The sequence below is a fragment of the Trifolium pratense genome, linkage group LG2 (genome assembly GCF_020283565.1).
Source record: "Trifolium pratense cultivar HEN17-A07 linkage group LG2, ARS_RC_1.1, whole genome shotgun sequence".
Lineage (NCBI taxonomy): Eukaryota > Viridiplantae > Streptophyta > Magnoliopsida > Fabales > Fabaceae > Trifolium > Trifolium pratense.
Window position 1 is genome coordinate 5,187,539 of NC_060060.1, and position 19,653 is coordinate 5,207,191.

General features: G+C 33.8%; 1 protein-coding gene across 1 annotated transcript; it reads right to left on the reverse strand.

The window, feature by feature from the left end:
* Window positions 1-8,908: 8,908 nt before the first annotated feature.
* LOC123906510 (26S proteasome non-ATPase regulatory subunit 10-like) lies at window positions 8,909-14,128 on the reverse strand. The gene is made up of 5 exons (XM_045956432.1): window positions 13,506-14,128; window positions 13,182-13,314; window positions 11,554-11,678; window positions 11,288-11,434; window positions 8,909-9,247 (listed from the first exon to the last, which is right to left on the reverse strand). Exons 1-5 carry the CDS (start codon window positions 13,677-13,679, stop codon window positions 9,113-9,115), a joined length of 714 nt encoding a protein of 237 aa, XP_045812388.1. The 5' UTR covers window positions 13,680-14,128; the 3' UTR covers window positions 8,909-9,112.
* Between the last annotated feature and the right edge of the window lie 5,525 nt (window positions 14,129-19,653).

The following is a 19,653-nucleotide window of genomic DNA, read 5'->3' on the forward strand; positions in this document are numbered from 1 at the left end:
TAGAATAGTAACAACAATTTAAGAAAGTGTATTTTTGCACTTTATATTCTTATTATACACTCTAATTTTTTTTTTTTGACTAAATAAAATATATTCATTCATTCAAATTGAGAATAGTACATTGATGCAATACAAATTCAAAGTCGCTAAAAACAAAAAGGATGAATGTGCGAACAAACTCACAGCATCTGTGTTGATAGCATAAAACGGCATATTGCAAAAGCCTACATATTTGACTATATTGAAGTCACCGGAATATCCATGCCTCCGGATCTGTAGCGTTGAAGACACAAAAGTCATTGATTGGATCTGCACTGGATCAAACTTAATCCTTCAACCTGAAACAAATGAACACTGCACAAAGACAAGACAACAATACTCTGCACTGAGACGGGACAACAATACTCCGTACCAAGACGGGAAAATCAAAACAAACAACGTGATGAAATCACAAAAACAAACGGAAAAAAAAACTAAATATAAGTGAAAAATCCACTTATTTAATCAAAATAGAAAGAAAAACGATTTGGAGGGGTGATTTTAGGCCTAATTTGACCCTAAATCACCCCTCTCCCGTGGTTCAAGAAGAAGAGAAAAAGTAGTGACGGCTAGGGTTAGAAGAAGAGAACAAAGTGTAAAAAAACTGCAAAAGTATATCAGTTATCTGTCAGAAGTTTGTTACACGAAAATTATAAAGCGTAAGGTTCAAAACTTGTTTTCAGGAGATGTAGCGGAGAGGATTCTGGAAACACCACTTGTTAACTCGGTCTGTCAGGATAAAGTGGTATGGGAGGAGCAAAGGAATGAGTGTTATTCAGTGAAATCCGGTTATAAGTTAGCTATGCGTTACATAATAGGCAGCGACAAATATCATGTAGCAGGTAATTGGAATGATATTTGGAAAGCTCAAGCGCCGCACAAGGTACGTCATTTACTTTGGCGCTTATGTAGAGGATGTCTCCCGACTCGTTATCGACTGTTGGAAAGGCGAGTGGAGTGTAACCTCAATTGTCCTGTGTGTGATGAGGAGATTGAGGATGAGATTCATATATTCTTTAGGTGTGCAGTAGCCCGGGATAGTTGGTGTGCAGCTGGTTTGTCGATGGTCCTACATAATGATGCGTACCACCAATCTAATGCTATGGATCGTATTTTCGCTATGTGCAGCAATGAGAGTAGTGCTATAGTTGGTAGAGTGGCCATGTTACTCTAGTGTATTTGGCAAAATCGTAATGATAAGCTGTTGAATGATAATGTCCAGACGCCACGCCAAATTGCTAGATATGCTTTTGATGCTTGGAATGATTGGTAATCAGTTCATAAGCTACAGAGTAATGGTGAGAGCAGGACTGCAGAAGCAAATCTGGTAAGGTGGGAAAAACCAGCTCTAGGTTGGGTAAAGTGCAACGTTGATGTTGCCTTTGTACCTGACTCTGGAAGGACCTCGGTGGGATTGTGTTTTCGCAATAATAGGGGTCAAGTCATGGCTGGTATGACACAATGGCAGCAAACTGTGATGTCTTATGTAGAGGGAGAAGCATGAGCTTTACTTTTAGCAATGGAAGAAGCTAGATATAAAGGACTTGATCGAGTTCAGTTTGAAAGTGACTCGAAAGTGTTGGTAGAGGCTATTCATATGAAGCGTAGAGGCAATTCTGAGTTTCTGTCGAATGATATTATTAGTTTTATGTCGTCTTTTCTAAACTTTGAGGTTAAGTTTGTTAAGAGGCAAACAAATTCGGTTGCTAATACTCTTGATAGGACGGCCAGTTCTTGGTCTAGCTTCCATAGATTTGAGAATATTCTCTTATGTATTGAACATTTAATAGTTAATCAAATGCAGTAAGGTTGTTTGATTCAAAAAAAAAAGTAAAATTACAAATGCATGGACTAAAATACCCTCCTCCACCTTTCCAATGAAAAGTCGCACGGCAACCCTTTCTCAATTACACTCACGCAAAACTGTTGTAGGGCCCACCTTTTTCTTTACTACCACCAACCAACAACATGGGGTTTACACTTTCTCTACTCTACTCATGACTTTACATATTCCTCACATTAAAGTTTTGAAAAGAAAATTTAGGTGTAAAATATTTCTGGTTGTTTCTTTCCTCAACCCTTCTATAAATTCAAGACTAAAAATCACCGCTATAATTTGATTAAAAAATCACCAGTTTTTCAAAAAAAGAAAATCACCAGTTTATTTTAACTAGTCCATTTCTTTTTGTATTGGTGAAAATTTTTAATAACTGAAACAATATTAGTACAGTTAATTTTTTAAAGGAAAATGTTTAAGGAAACATATATAGTTGATAGATTCAGAAATACAAAATAAGAGAAACAAAAAAATGTTAGGGTTTCATTGTTTAACCAAATAACGATTACAAGACAATATATATATATATAATAATACATAATGGACTACTAGACTACTAACATATAAAACTCAATACTTAAACTCTAATATATCTAACATTTCCCCCTCAAACTCATAATGCATCAAAAAAAAGCATTATGAGTTTGTCAAACAAAATACGAAAAACATATATCAAATAAAATAAATTTCTTATATTTTATTTCTAATATTACCCCTCAAGCTAAAGCTCAATAAGCTTTGAGCTTGCCTCAAACTTCATACATCAGATTTCATACTTCAAACTTCGAATTCAAATTCGGATTTCGGACTTCGAATACTTCAGATTTCATGCTTCAAACTTCGGATTTGGATTTCAGACTTCAAATACTTCAGATTTTGGACTTCGGATTGCGAGCAGACGCTCACTCATTTTCAGACTTCAAATTGTGAATATTCCCTCACCAAATATTCTCGATACCAAATTAGATTCAGAGATACAAATTAAGAGAAAGAGAAAATGACTAGGGTCAGGGGCGGCCCTATACCATGGGCAACATGTGCCATGGCATAGAGCCTCTTAAAAATAAGGCCTCAAAAAACAATTATAGGGTGTAAAGAAAAAAAAATGAACAGTGACATAGAATACGAAGACTTGATTGATAAATTTGCTTCAAAAAATGCTGGAAGTATGACTCGTTTTAAGTAGCTATATTGTATTTTGTTGTTATTGTTAGACAACAAATCTTTTTTATGTTAATTACAAGAATGATTATATTTTTTATGTTATTTGCAATTTAAATCGATGATGTTTTTTTCATAAAAATATTTGTTTCTTTATTAAATGACCACTTTTATATTTTTGCACATGGCCTCCAAAAACTCGGAGATGCCCCTAGCTAGGATTTCAGTAATATCAGAATATCATTGATTAACCAAATAAGGATTACAAGACGATATATATACTAATGGACTACTAGACTACTATAAAGTCCAATATTTAAACTCTAATATATCTAACAATACTTAAACTATTGGCTTAATTAGTCTATTGGTTCCTTAAATACATTTTAGGTTTCACAATAGTCGCTTAAAGAAAAAAAGCTCCGTAAAATCAATAGGAGACAATTGATCACAATACCCAGAAAATCAGAAAATCAAAACCCATAAAATCTAAAAATGAACAACAAAATCAAAACCCATAAAATCTAAAAATGAACAACAAAATCAAAACCCAATTACAAAATTGATATATGGTTTTGTGTTGTGAGTAATAATTTGTTACTTGTATAATAAAGAATTGCACGCAGCTTGAAGATCCATATGGCAATTTATCTACTAAGGTTTCTTCTTTTTGTTTACCGCTACTTATAACCCAGATCCAAATGATGTCAATTTTTTTCCTCTATTTGATTAATAAATACAGCAAGAAGATGGTGAAGAAGAAACAACAAGAACAACCATAAATTTTCAACAATAACGAATAACAAGAACAACAACCTGTGAGATTGGAACGAAGCCCCAATTGAGATTTAGCGTTTCAAACTATCAGTTGATTTCAGTGGAGATGGAGACATCAACCAGTGATTTCCAATCGATTTCGGGTGTGATTGAAAGATGCAAGATCTGGGTTACTGAAAGAAGATATGGGTAAAGATCTGGGTTACCGGAGGAAGAAGATGAATAAAGCAAAAATATATCATATGTTGGTGGTTCACTATTAGATATAGTAGATCAACAAGATCTAATGGTTTTATTTTTGTCAAAAAAATCGAATGGTTAAAATTTAAAATATTATTAAGGTCTACGGTGTACCACTATGTATATTGGTTCACCATATACATCCAGAATGCAACCTGTACAATATTTAACGTTTGTTGGAAAAAATGGACGGAAAGGACTATTATGGGTAACAGTGATATCAATAAGGGACCAATCTGGACCTTTTCTTCTTTAAGAGACTATTGTGAAACCTAAAATGTCTTTAAGGGACCAATAGACTAATTAAGCCTAAACTATTATATGTCACTTTGAATAAACATTTTGTTCCAAATTATACGTCGTTTTACAATATCAATGAAGAATTTAATGTTATTTTTCCTATTATACCCTTAACTATTTATTACTCTCTCTTCTTTCAATTCTTCAATTTATCTTTCTCATTCAATTAATGAAGGACAATTTTGTAAACTAACTCATAATTTCTTTTTTTTCATACAACATTAATTACATTTCTTAATATGCGTAAAAATGACAAAGTGACATATAATTTAGAACGGATGGAGTAATTTCCTCAACCAGTGCCCCGGAACCGGAACACCGGTTAACATGACCCTTTTCTAAATATAAAAATGTAAAACTAAACTAAAATAATGAAAAACAAAGAATGTAAAAGAAATGGTGCTGCTTGAATTCGTGTAGTAGTAGTAAGGAAAAAAGAAAAGAAAGATAGATAGAGGAAGTAGTAATTCATTACGTGAGGAATTTCTCCTTGGAATCGGAAAAGTCTAGTGAAATGTTTATTTTATATGAGTATTAAATGTTTGTAGTTGAATTTGAAAGAAAAGGTAAAATTGGAATAAAGATATTAAATAGAGTTGAATTTGTTGATTTTTGTTTATATTTAATAAAGATAGACTTTTTTTTTGTCAAAAAAAATAAATAAAGACTTTTTTAAAGACTTTTGCTTATAATTAAGGAGAGGGAGTATCTCTTTTCAATTTTCAATTTTGTTTTTTAAAGACTTTTGAACTAATTTAGAAAATATGCATTGGCTTTGGAAGTAGGAATGTGACAAAGCATCCCTGGACCTCACCATGCACTAAATTTTGTTGTAAGTAATGAATCTTAGAGACTCTATATTTATAGTCTATTTCATGGTGTTATTAGGATGAAGAAGGTAGTTGGAGGCGTTAGGCAAATCGTCGATAAGGAGACGTTTAGAGTTTGAGTCTTTCAGTTCACTCAGTCACTCTAAAAAATCTCACTCCACCCAAACCCTAAACACAAAGCTAGTGCTCTCAAAATTAATGCCTCAAAAAAATAAAAATAAAAATAAGTAATAACTAGGAAAAAATAATTCAGTGTAGTATTTTTCTTATGGAAAATGCTAAATAGTGTTCCAGGACACTATTTTAATTAGAGCTGGGTATGCGGGCTAATCCGCCCTGTTTAACCCGCCCCGCATAAGCCCGCATATTAAACGGGGCGAACAAGCCCGTCATCAAATATAAACGAGTTTTAAAATTAAGTCCGAGTTCGGTCCGCGTAAGCCCGCGGGTTAAACGGTTAACCCGCGGACTATTACAAAAAAAAACTATTTTCAAAAAAATAAACAAAATTAGTAAAATATTGATATAATAAAAGCTAAAAAAAACTATATTATTAATAATTTTATGTTATAACTTGAACTAACAAATAAATAAAGTTTGTGATGTATCATTGAGTTTATCTATCTTCTCTTTAAAAATAATGCAACTAAAATCAAATTCAACTCGTTTTTATCGTAATTATTTCTCCACACATACTCCAAATCCATAAAATAAACCCAGATGATATTGAATAAGAACTTTAACTTGTTCAAAATATAAAAAAGAAATTTAATAGTCCAAACCAATATTAAAAGTACAACCAAAAATCTAATACCACCAACCGATTCAAAAACAAAACAGTAATGTATATAATTAACTAATTGAAAACCGAAGGAAAATAGTCACTCCTGCTTGATGCCTCCATTGTAACACTTGAAATCCCTACATTAAAGGTTTTTTTTTTTTGTTAAAAGTGTTGGATTTGGATATGGACCAAATTATTTATAAATGGTAAATTTTGTAATTAATTATATATATAAAAAAAGAATGCGGGCCACGGGCTAACCCGCGAACCCGCGGATTTAACCCGCATAACCCGCGGTTTTAACGGTCCAACCCACACGGGCAAAAATATAAACGGGCCAAAAAAAAATGGTCTTAAGACCGTGCGGGCTGCGGGTTAAACGGGTTGGCCCGCGGACCTTGGTCCGTATACCCAGCTCTAATTTTAATCCCTTAAATAGTAAATTTTTTATACAACTTTTATGCAAATGTATAAAGTCAACGTATTTGAAATTGAAATGATTCACTTTTTAAATAAATTATTCTTTAAAATGGAATAATGTTAAATAGTGTTCCGGAGGCACAATGTAGTATTTTATTATTATGCATACATATGACAGATAGGCATAGGTGTGATTTTTTTTTCCGGTTTACCAAACAGAGCCTTCGAAGAGATTTTTTTTTACCATTTTACCAATTTCTCATATGCCTTACGAATTTTCATTTTTATCATTTCTCTACTTAAATGGCCCACATGGCAATGCTCTCTAGTAGATAATACAATAATAAATTTTAATAGGTAGTACCTAAATGACCTTTTGACATAATTAAACATCATGAACTCTCTGAAATGCTAATTTCCTATGGTGTTTATTGTTGTCTCAAACCAAGTGATTAAAATTCGGTATATTATTCGATTGAAGCGAGTCATAAGCTATTCTATTATAAAAATAAATAATAATATATAATATGGTACATAGTATGAGTGAAAACTTAAATTTAGGATTACCTAATCGCTCACACAATGGTGCCATTGGGCTGTTGAAAATTGTGCTAATAGCTGCATCCATTTGTATTTTTACAATGACTGGATCTAACTTCTTAATAAATTTCTCTCTGAAAATATCATATAGAAGTTAAATTATAAATAATCAAAGCTGTCACTTGATTAAAGGTTAATTACACAAATTGTAACAAAGAGATTGTCTAAGGAAAGTTCACGTAGGCCATGGAATTGTTTTGGACTTTTGGTGGTGGTTGAGATAATTAATTAAAGAACCCTAACTTTGTAATCATAATCTACATCATGGATGCTTCTAATATTTTCAATGTTTTAAGTGACAAAACACGAGAGGAAGAGAATCAAGAAGTCATTTCAACAAAATACAGAGATGGGTGTTAAGTGTTAACAAAAAAAAAAAATAGAGATCGGTTCCTGGGAAGTGAGAAAGAAGTAGATGCATAAAGAGAGATACAATCTAGTGTGACATAGACTAATGAGATCATATAGACTTTTTTAATTCAATGGTATGATTTAATGGTACACCGGTGAGGGGCTTGATAGAGCCCCCACCCTAGAAGTCACCTATTTCAAGTAGTATTTGAGTTTTCATTTTTAAACTTTAATTTGATTTTATTATTTTTTATAAAATAAAAACTACCCACTAAGAGAAAAACTACCCACTAAATGGTGGATTCTAGGGTGAGGGCTCTATCAAGTCCTTCACCGGTGTACCATTTAATTTCACCGTTAGATCAAATGAATCTACTTGATCTAGTATTTCATCACCACACTAGATCCAATTTCTTTCTCTCTATCACTTGAACTTTTTTTTTCAGTTTCTATGTTTCTCTATCTCCATTGCATACACGGTACTCTTAATGATCTTTTTGGCCATGCGAAGTTGGAATTTAGTTTCTGTGACCAACTTGCTACATATATAAAAAAACACTACAATTGTTTGATTGAATTGGTAGTTTATAAATATTGCTTCCCAACTTATTACAATTGCTTTAATTAAGTTCGAAGGATAATAAATGCTAACATGTTTCTCTTTTGGTGTCAATGTTTGGGGAAAATGAGTTCTCACTCACTGATTATAAGATGCCAGTGAGAGAGTTTGGGAAAATATGGTTTTTATTATAGAGAAAAATTTGGTGGAGTTTGTGAAATTTCACCATTGAAGTATCATGGGAGAGAAGACAGTTACAAAATTAGAGAGAGGAATACACATGATTGTGTGTGGGAATATGCAGATGTTCTAATGTTAATTTTTAATGAATCTCGACCATTAAACAAATCTGATGGTGTATTTTATCTGCCTCACCGGTGAGGGACTTAATTGAGCCCTCACCCTAGAATCCACCCCCACTAAATATACAATATCATTAATGTCATTTTATATTTATCAACCACCTTAAAATTATATTAAAATTATAAGAAACCAAAAATTGAGTTTTTTTTTTAGTGTATAACTTTTATTATAGCACAAGAATTCGCTCTTTTTTTTTTTTTGATAATCAAAAATTGAATTATAAGGAGTACAAGGTGTATTCAACCCTTACAATTCATAAACACCTTCAGATGCTTTGAAAGAGTAACCTACACGAAAATCAATAATAATAAAAAAAAGGTAAATGGTAATAAATAAATCACAACTCATGATGTTGTAAGTTTAAAAAAGTGAGAGGGTATGATATATGTTGAACATGAGGATTAATTGTGGCACGCCATATTCTAAAACCATTAAAAAAGTATAATAGATTATAGAATGATGAAATTAATTTGGTTTAAATAAAACTTTACTAGATTTTGAACCCGAACCATTTGTTACCTCTAACTCCTTCATCCCTTATTTCAAACCAATTGAGCTACCCAACCCTCGCTCCAAAACATTAGTTAATGAAAATGCAAAATCAATTGAGCTTATGTAGGCCGGCCTGACCTCTTTCCACCTCTATGTAGGGAAAAATAACCTCAAATACCGGTTAAAATGCTACAAGAAAAGAGACAGAAATTCAAGGTTGGTTAATGAAAATGCAAGCCATTGAATGAACTCAATGATCAAACATATAAAACATGTCTTAAGCAAAACCTTGTTTTCTCTACAGCACAATAATCTCTTTTACATTATACTGAAAATTTTCTCATTCTCTTGTGTTTGAATCACTCAAGCATGGTCTTGGCAGCATCAATCAATATTGTTCTAAACCCATCATCGGTAACTCGACCAAGCACTGTGTACCCTTCCTTGTCCTCTACATCCACATCTGCTCCATGCCTTATAAGAAGAAGTGCTACCTGTAAACCAAACACATGCGTAGATATTAGACTTAGTACTCGAATACTAAACAGTATGATAGAGTTTCCCGCATGCCTCGAACCACACTTCCAGATTCTATAACATTCTACAAGTTACAACTACTAACCAGTACTTCCTTTTAAGTACCAAATTGAAGTAAACAGATGCTTGTTCACTAAGTTTTTGGTCTAGTCCCACCAAGTTGCACTCTTATTTGTTCCTTTCTTCTTTTTTTCTTTGTATTTATTAATAATAACCTAATTGGGATGCTTTTCTCTATTGTGATGCCTTTAGACCTCTCGATCCTAATATATAAAAAAAGAAGATAATCTAAGATACTCTTAAGCCAATCCCCAAGTTAAAGCATACTAATCTTGTTACAAATAGAACATTCGAATGAGAATATGAACATAATTTGACATTGGAGACTGGCAGGACTAGATTGCATTCGGACAAAATTCTAGCCCATATCACATCTTTATGCAAAAACTGAGACCATAGAGGAACCAAGATGGAAACCAGGTCAGACTACAACTAAGACAAAACTGGGGCTACACCATAATGATCAGCGGCAAATCCAAAACTATGGGTTAGTGGATTAAAGTTTTGAGGAAAAAGTCAAAGAACAATTAAAGTTTTTAAAGTAATCAAAATGACAATCCAGAAAACCAGAAAAAATAAGCAGGAAGAGTTTTGCCGATGAGTTTCGCAGAAGCAGGAGAAATAGAGAACATAGACTTTGAAGAAGAGAGGGTTCGCGCTCGAGAAGAAAAGAAACTGAATGGTTAAACCATAGGGGTTATTGAGGGATTTCATGTGTTTAATCAGATTGTGGACGTGAACTTGCGATTTGGACTGTGACTGTCCCACCTGCTGAAGCAGCTAGCCTGCTGGACACGTCGCAATGCCACCACTCTACAATTCCACAATTGCGTGCTAAAGCGGTACAATTGACAACATAAGCACACCCGACCAATGAATAAGTCTGCCCCCAACAATAATGACAAAATTGGTGCGCTTTCGGGACTTCAAAAGGGGACATTATAGTGGGATGAAATGGTCCAAGGCTTCTAAGATCTAAGACCCTGTTTGTTAAAAATTTTCACAAGGAGATTTTGAGGCTTGAAGCGTGGAATAGTGGATAATGCACAAACCCACCAAACTATGTGCTGAAATTCAACTTTTATTTCAAATAACGGGGTAACAAGGATTGAACTCGAGACCACTTGGTCATAAAGGATCTACCACCATGTCATGAACCAACCATTCCAAAAGCTTAAGCTGTTGGGTGCAGACATATGAATGGTTTTATATTATGCTTTAACTGCATTTTGTTTACAGCAGGGTAGAAATGAACTAGGAGATATTTTGTTTTCAATAGCAGTATAGCAATATATTTTTCATCATATTATGAAGATGCATGCCACTGCAACTAAACAGATTTTATATTTTATGAGCATGAACAATATCACAATCCCTAGCATTAATTTTCAATCAATAGTTATCATGCTTCGCTTTACTCTTTAAAGTGCATCCTTCACTTTAGCGAAGCCAAATCATAAGAAATATGTACACGAAATTTATATATATAATAACCACAACAAAGGTTTACTACAAGGGAAATTTCCTTCTATGCACAATAAATTCATACATTCATAATTATTCAGCACAACCCTTACTATTATTTTTGTAATCTTTTTATAGACGTGAAACAACGAGACAAGATATTATAGTAAGAAAGTACATTGTGAATTGGTGAAAAAAACAAGTGCTGAGAACAGCTAAGCTCTTCTAGCATACAATACTTCACTGTTGTCAACCAGACATTACAAGCAACGCAAGGCACCAGCACAAGTTTTGTGTTCAAGATGGATTATGACATTTTTTTTAAAAAAAAACACCATGTTCAGATATATATACTCATATTTTATTCAATCAATAAAATTTAATATACACAAGTATATGTGGTTTTTGCAAACAAAATCATTAAGCATGGTGAAGATGTCAAAAATACATATGCACAGATAGAATAAACGCACCACTTTGTTATAACAAATCACGGCATTCATTAGAGGAGTTTGACCAGCTCTATCAACGGCATCAACATCTGCTCCTTCTTCAATAAAAAATTCACACAGCTCAGAATTCCCAGTGCTAGCTGCCCGATGCAGTGGGGTGCAACCAACCTGATCACCAAATTACAATTTACAAGACATAAACTAAATTGTTAATGTGATTATTATGAAAAGTGGGGGAAATCAAAACCATAGTGTCACAAATATATCAAATGAATCCATGTTACAACCTTGTCCTTTATATTGATATTGGCATTATGAGAGATGAGTTTTTCAGCAATCTTCATCCGGCCTTTGCTGGCTGCATAGTGTAAGGCAGTGCGTCCCCCATTGTTCTTTATATTAACATCAGCTCCTACCAAAAATGATGAATAAGAACATTCAAGATGGTTGATGATACGAACCGGTATCAAATTATGAATAAAACAGAAGAACTATGAAGAAATTGTAAGAAAGCTTTATTGATATATGGAAAATAAAGGTTTACAGATACAGAATAATGAGATTATCCTATCTCTGACCAGAGCAACGCTCCGTTAGGCCAGCTAGAGCTGCCTAAACATGCTAACAACTTATCAAATAGCAAGGATGCCTCTACACTCTGCATTCATACTCCTTATATTCAGGAAACGAGTAAGCTAGCTCTCCCTCTCTCTTCTCCACGTCATCATTCTCTAACTAACTCTTGACAGCAGCTTTGGGCCTTCTAGAATATACTTTCAATACTTTCGGCTCCATATCATTGTAATTCACTAGTGACTCCTCATCATTGGTACGAGCTCTATCAGTTGATGAATCTTTATACTAATATAATAACACCGACACTTCAAATTGAAGTCGTGTCTAACATGTGTCCGTGTCCAACACCGACATGAGACTAACACATACAATCATTTTTATTTTCTCAAATTATTACCAGTGTCAAGTGTGTGTCCATGTCATTGCACTGACACAGCTATTGTGACTTTCTGATACAAGTCCACATCTACCTTTCTTATAATGAAGTCCTACACCAAAGTTAAACTGAACCAAACTTAACAGTCTCAACTCAAGGAACACACATAAACCACTTATCCACTTAGCTCACAGTACAATTAATGTTTACAGAAAAATGGAAGATGCTGCAAGACATTACAGTGATTACACCCTATTTGGATAAGAAAAGAAGTTCTTATATGTAAGTTATTTATATAACAAAAGACAATTGTTTTTTCATATAAGCTATACCTTTTTTATATATGCTATAACTTTATAACATATAAGCTATATGTTATTTTCATGAGCTATCCTAAAGATCTTATGGAAATAACCTAAAAATAGCTTTGGACATGTCATCGGCAGTTTTCATTGCTCTCCCAAACAATCAGACAAACCAAAATAAGCCAATCCAAACAGATCATGTTTGGGAGTAGGGTTTTGGAGGGCTAAATAAGTGTATATTTTGATATAGATCTGATATTTTTTTAAAATAAAAGAAAAAAAAATGAAAGAACACGATTAATGATCATATAATACTTCAACCACACTTAAGTAGTTTTTGAAAACATTTTATAGTGTCCTTAATTTGAAAAAGAAATGCAAACCCTACCCTCCCATCCAAAACCCTCAATCCAAACATACCCTAAATCACTTACAAGTTAATTTATTTTTTTTGACACAATTAAACTTAATTCATATCATTAATCAACTGGTTCTCAATGCAAGGAGGAATCGAATAAAAAACACAGCAACCAGACCAAAAATTGGCCACCCTAGCTAACATACTAATCAACCCAATTCACTTCGAAGTTGTAATTTAAAAATAGCAAATTTTTAATACTAGAAATAAGCAAACTAATAAAATAAAATAAAAATAGACCTTTGTTTAACAAAGCCTCCAATATCTCCAAATTCCCAATACTTGCAGCAGAATGAAGCGGTGCCCACCCTTCTTCATCAGCACTATTTATCACCTCAGCAGATGCATCACAAGACAATAATATCTTCACAACCTGGAAAATTATTCCACATCCCAAACCACACACACAAAAAAAAAAAAAAAACTTAAAATTGTAAGCTTGAATTCAATTAACTAACTAGAAACCCCAATTTGATGTTCTAATAGAAATACTAAAAAAGAACAATTTTTTATGCAATTGAAGGAAAAAGGAAGACACCCATTTGAGGAAAAGGAAAAGGGAACCTTAGAGTGACCAGAAGAAGTGGCAACATGAAGAAGTGAGCGAGCGTCTTCGTTTGTTAGAGAGAGTGATTTGGAGAGTGATTGAGGGGATAATGATTCGAAAATTGAAGAATCTCCTTCTTCAGCTGCTTTGAACAGATCCTTCTCTTTGATGTTTTCACTGTCTATTTCCATGGAGTTTTTTTTTTTTTACTTTGATTTGAAATAAGTGAGAGAAACAAACAATCCCTCCTCTTTTGTTTTGTGTTTTACTTGTTAATCAAGGTATTTTGTGTTGGTCAATGTGACGCTAATATTATGGATTTGTCAAAAAAAAAAAAAAACTAGAGATTTCAAATGGGCCGGTTCCGCCGGACCTACTTTGGCCAAATTGATCCATTTAGGTAAATGGATCAAACCGAGGTGACTATTAGTTGTGAAAAATGAAAATGACTCTTCTCTTATGTTTCTTAGGCTCTGTTTGGGAAGGCCAAAAAGCTAGCTTATATTTTTTAGCTTATAAGCTAAAAGCTCTGTTTGATAACGGTCATTTTGTTATGAGCTTATAGTTTATTTTACTAGCTTATAGCTTATTTTCAAATGCTATTTCAAGTAACTTATAACTTTTAGCTTATAAGCTATAAACTAGCTTATCAGCTAACAACTATTTGCAACCATTGTTTATTTGGAATCATTGGCCTTCAAAGAACCTCAAAGCAATCTGAAATATATTCCAAAAGCAACATTTTCATAATCACAATGTTATTGCAACTGTAATCTTAATCATAATTAATTAAAAACTATAATTAACAAGGTTGACTTAAAGGGGTGACCTGAGAACACAAAAGGAATTAATAACAAACAAAATAATTTTTGTAGTGTCAACCAATCAATCTTGTGTTCTAAGTGTCACTCCTCTGAGATAGAACCATATGCTAGATGAATGGATGAAACACTTTAACAAGAAAGATAAAACACATTTTTTTTGGGTTGAGAATATTTCATTTTATATGAAATATGGTGATGACATAAGGTGTAATGTCATGTACCTATTTCAATTCACCATGTTGTCATTTATAAGACAATAATTGGTTTCTATTTATTTATTTTGGGATGTGTTTGAATAATATAATAAATTATATATGTTGTCATTCTATTGACACCATCAGAGAGATGTGATCATTTTCTCCAATAACAAAAGAGATGTTATCATTTTTCGTACATAGCTTTATTAAACAGCGACATCTTAGGTTTTCTTTGCAGGGCATACATACAATGAAATTAGAAAAAGACAGAAGAATTTTATATCTAAAATAAAAAGATACAAAAACAAAAATAAATCAAGATATAAATTGTTTATAGTCTCTTTGCGAGTCAATTTTTGAATAGGGGGAAAAATGAAGACATATTTTTCTCGAGTGAAATGTCAAATAAACCCTTCAAAATTTCAAAATTTGTCAAATACTCCTATGAAATTTGGAAATACACAAATATCCCTTGAAATTGTAAATGTCAATCAACTTGTCCCCTGCTCAGTTTACTCGTCTATTTTAATGACGTGACTGTTAACTCCATATGCGCCATGTCACATGAGGGGGTAATTGATCAGGATACACGTCACACGAGGGTAATTGACTAAAATTTGCAAAATCAAGTGGCTAATTGACTGAAATTAGAGCAATTAGCCCCCTGGTTTTGCAAATTTTAGTCAATTATCCTATGTGACGTATATCCTAATCGATTACCCCATGATGTGGCACCTACCCCTGTGACGTGGCACCACGTTGACAGGTGCCACATATGCCGTTAACTGCCACATCATCAAAATAGACGGAGTAAACGAGGCAGTGACAATTTGGCTGACGTTTTACAATTTCAAGGGGTATTTATCTATTTCTAAATTTCAGGGGTATTTGATAAATTTTGAAATTTCAGAAAAATATTTTACATTCCTCTCTATTTTTCTCTCCTCCAAGCTTCTGAAAAAATCAAGTTGCAAACAAAACCTTAATTTTCCGGTTACTAGGGTTTAACTAAGGGGCGGTAATTTGGAAATTGAGCATAAAGTAAGTAATTCGGTAAAAGATCATTATTTTACTCATAATAATTTGAGATGAAATTTTCTAGAGTAATTTGTCATGAAATAAATTTAAAATATAAATTGAACTTATTAAAAGTTAATTAAAAAAATTGACTAATAGCTCTCAAAAGTAATTTCATTTTTTCTCTCAAAAGTTATACTAAAAAGGAAACTTTGTTCTTCCGTTGTGGATTTTTTAGCTGTTTTAAAGAGTGTTAAGAGATGGACCGATCTTTAAAACTATAATTCTCAAAAAAGCCACATAAGTAAAAATAGAATGCAGATGAATTACAAGTAAAATGAATTTTTGATTGATTGAGGAGTGTTTAAAATGATATTTAAAATGAAGAGGTTTTATAAAGTTTTTTTTTGTGGACAAAGTATTTTATTATAACTAAATTTGGAGATTTTATTTTGTTAATTGTTCAAGCCTACTAATCCTCTTCTTGAATTACAAGTGAAATGAATTTTTGATTGATTGAGGAGTGTCTAAAATGATATTTAAAATGAAGAGGTTTTATAAAGTTTTTTTTTTTTTGTGGACAAAGTATTTTATTATAACTAAATTTGGAGATTTTATTTTGTTAATTGTTCAAGCCTACTAATCCTCTTCTTGTCCCATGGAAACTTCACACTTGATGAAAAAATTGTCTTCAGCTAAAAAGGAACTTCAGATTTAGCTCGGTCAAGTAGTATAGTGACTAAAAATTCATTTTCGTTAATTGTTCAAGAAATTCTATCCTTAAGTTGAATAAATGACATGACCGAGATTCGAACCCCGATCCACTGCATATATAATATAATATCTTTGTCAATTGAGTTAATCTCACGTAATAGAGTTACTCATATTTAAAGGGAGGAGATTGTTTTTACCGATAGAATTGTTAATGTAAAATTTTATGTCAATGGTTTAGTTTGATGGAAGCTGCTCCTCAACTCTTCTAGAGAGGTCTTTTTTAGAGATATATTTGCTTTTTCTAATTATTGTTTTCGTTAACTTTTGTTTTTGTGAGTATCTTATATGCCCCTCACATTTATTTTTCTTTTATTTTAATTTATACTTTTGGAAGTATTTTATAAGGCCAGAGAATCCTCCTAGAAATGAGATAAAGAAGAAGGAATTAATTTCATTGATAAGCAAAAAGGGGTTTATTACAATCTATTATATAATAAATTCTATCCTTATCTCTAACGGAATTATTCCCAAAATACCCCACTAACTAACAGCTCAGCCCTTCTCGATCCTTCTCCATATCTGAGAAATGATTCCACTAGCTTCCAAATAAGTGACGTAGTCTTCCAATCTCTTTGGAGGCTTAGATTCTCTTTTAGCTCTTGGCATCTCCACCTCATCATTAGTCTTAGTCTTTGTTGGGCCTTGTGTCTTGGGTTGGGTCATATCAATATCCCCCCAACAAAACCAACCTTGTCCTCAAGGTTATGGACCTGACACAATTAATCCCAACGTTCCCACAAAGTATCATCAGGGAGCAATCCATGTCGTTGAACCAAAGCAAAACGGACAAATACTCCATTAATAATTTGATTTTGAAAAGCCAAGATAGCCAAAGGGGTCACTATTGGATGATTCTCAACATAATCTAGGGGAATTTGATTAATGACAGAGGGTGGGGGACCTTCATGAAGCTTCAGCAAGGAAGAATGGACCACATTGTGAATTTTGGAATGTAATGGAAGGGCCAATTTATAAGCCACTAGATCAATTTTGGCTACAATCAGATAAGGGCCATAATAGCGTTAAACAAGCATGTGATATTTAACACCAAAAATTGAAACTTGCCGATATGGTTCCAATTTCAAATACATCCATCCTCCCACTGGAAAATTCACATCACGTCGGTGTTTATCAGTGGCTACTTTCATTTATGACTGAGCTTTAGCAAACTTCTTACGCAACAAAACTAGAATCTCATCACGCGATGTTAAGACCGCATCACAAGCATCAATAGAGGATGAGCCCGTAATATAAGCAGGGATTGAAGGTGCAGGCTTACAAAACATGACTTGGAATGGGGACAAACCTGAAGCAGTATGAATTGAAGTATTATAGTGATATTCTGCCCAAGGAAGTAAGTAGTACCATTGAGAAGGTTTCTCATGGACGAATGCGCACAAGTATTGTTCTACTGATCGGTTCATTACTTCTGTCTGGCCGTCCGTTTGAGGATGGTATAAAGAACTCATACGTAGTAGTGTGCCACTGAATTTTAATAGATCGGACCAGAAACGACTGATGAAAACTAGGTCACGGTCTGAAACAATACTTTTCGGCAAGCCATGTAATTTGCAAACCATGGAAACAAATAACTTTGCAACCTTATAGGCAGTGAAACCGGTAGCTAAGGCACCCAAGTGAATTCCTTTAGAGAAGCGGTCAACCACAACCATGATAACTGTAAAGCCTTTAGAAAGAGGTAGTCCAGTAACAAAGTCCATCGAAATATCTTCCCACACATTGTTAGGGAGAGGTAAGGGTTGTAGCAACCCATTAGGTTTATGCGAAGAGTATTTCGTCTGCTGACAGATGACACATTGACGAATAAATGTTTGAGCTTCTTTGTTCATGTTATCCCAATAGAAATTTTCTAAGAGTCGCTTCATAGTTTTGGATAACCCTGCATGTCCTCTCACTAATGTCTCATGGTATTCACGTAAGAGTAACTCTTTGAAATGAGATGTAGGACTTAACCAAATGCGACCATGCCGTAGTAATAACCCATCTATAACTTGATAATCTGGAAGAGAATTAGGATTTATTAAGCATTGATCACGTAATTCCAAGAATAAAGGGTCCAGTAATAACTCATCTAAAAACAAGAATTGAGGAACAGTAAGATGCAACAAAGAAGAATTAGTAAGATCTAGAGCTCGTGACAAGGCATCAACCACAACATTAGTGTTGCCAGGCTTATATTGGATTTCATAGTGGCACCCTAACAATTTAGACAAGTAGTGTTGTTGTTTCAGGCTTTGAATCACTCGAGTGAGAAGTTCCTTGAGGCTTTTGTGATCTGTTTGAATTATGAAAAAATGTCCCAAAAGATACTGTCTCCAACGTTTGACCGCACTTGTAATGGCATGAAGTTCTCGAACATAAGTTGAAGCCTTGGCCATGCGAGGGAAAAACACAGCTATAAAAAGCAATGGGATGTTCTTTCTGTAATAGAACGACACCCATAGCGTGTCTAGATGCATTAGTTTGAATTACGAAGTGGGAATCAAAATCAGGAAGAGTAAATACTGGTGCATCAATCATGGCTTGCTTGAGGTGATCAAAAGCAGTCTGAGCTGTGGAATTCCATTGAAAGGCATCCTTTTTTAATAAAGCAGTTAGAGGTAAGGCTATGGAAGCATAACCTTTGATGAATTTACGATAATACCCGGATAATCCTAAGAACCAACGCAATGCCTTCAAATTCTTTGGAGAAGGCCAATCAACAATGGCTTGTACCTTGTATGGATCAGGAGCAACTGTTCCCCTGGCTACCACATGTCCCAAATTATCAATTTGTGACTGAGAAAAAAAGAACTTTGGAGCCTTCAAGTATAATTGATGTTTAGGTAGAAGATGAAATACATGTTCTAGATGCTCCACATGTTGTTCTTCATTAGCACTGAATACGAGAATATTGTCAAAGAAAACAATGACTATTTTACGCAACAGAGGTCGAAATATATTATTCATGGTGGCCTGAAATGTGGCGGGTGCATTACATAATCCAAATGGCATGACCTTGTACTCGTAATGGCCGTCATGTGTGCGAAAAGCAGCCTTCAAACAATCTTGGGGTTGCAGACGAATTTGATTGAAACCAGAAGTGAGATCCAATTTTGAAAATACACGTGCCGATCCCAATTCGTCCAAAAGCTCATCGACAGTGGGGAGAGGAAATCGATCTTTGATTGTAACAACATTCAGAGCCCTATAATCTACACACATTCTCCATGTCCCATCTTTCTTTTTCAAAAGCAACACATGGGAAGAGAAGGGACTATTGCTTGGCTGTATCCACCCATTCCTTAAGAGTTTATGTACTTGCAATTTAATCTCTAACTTTTGGGCGTGAG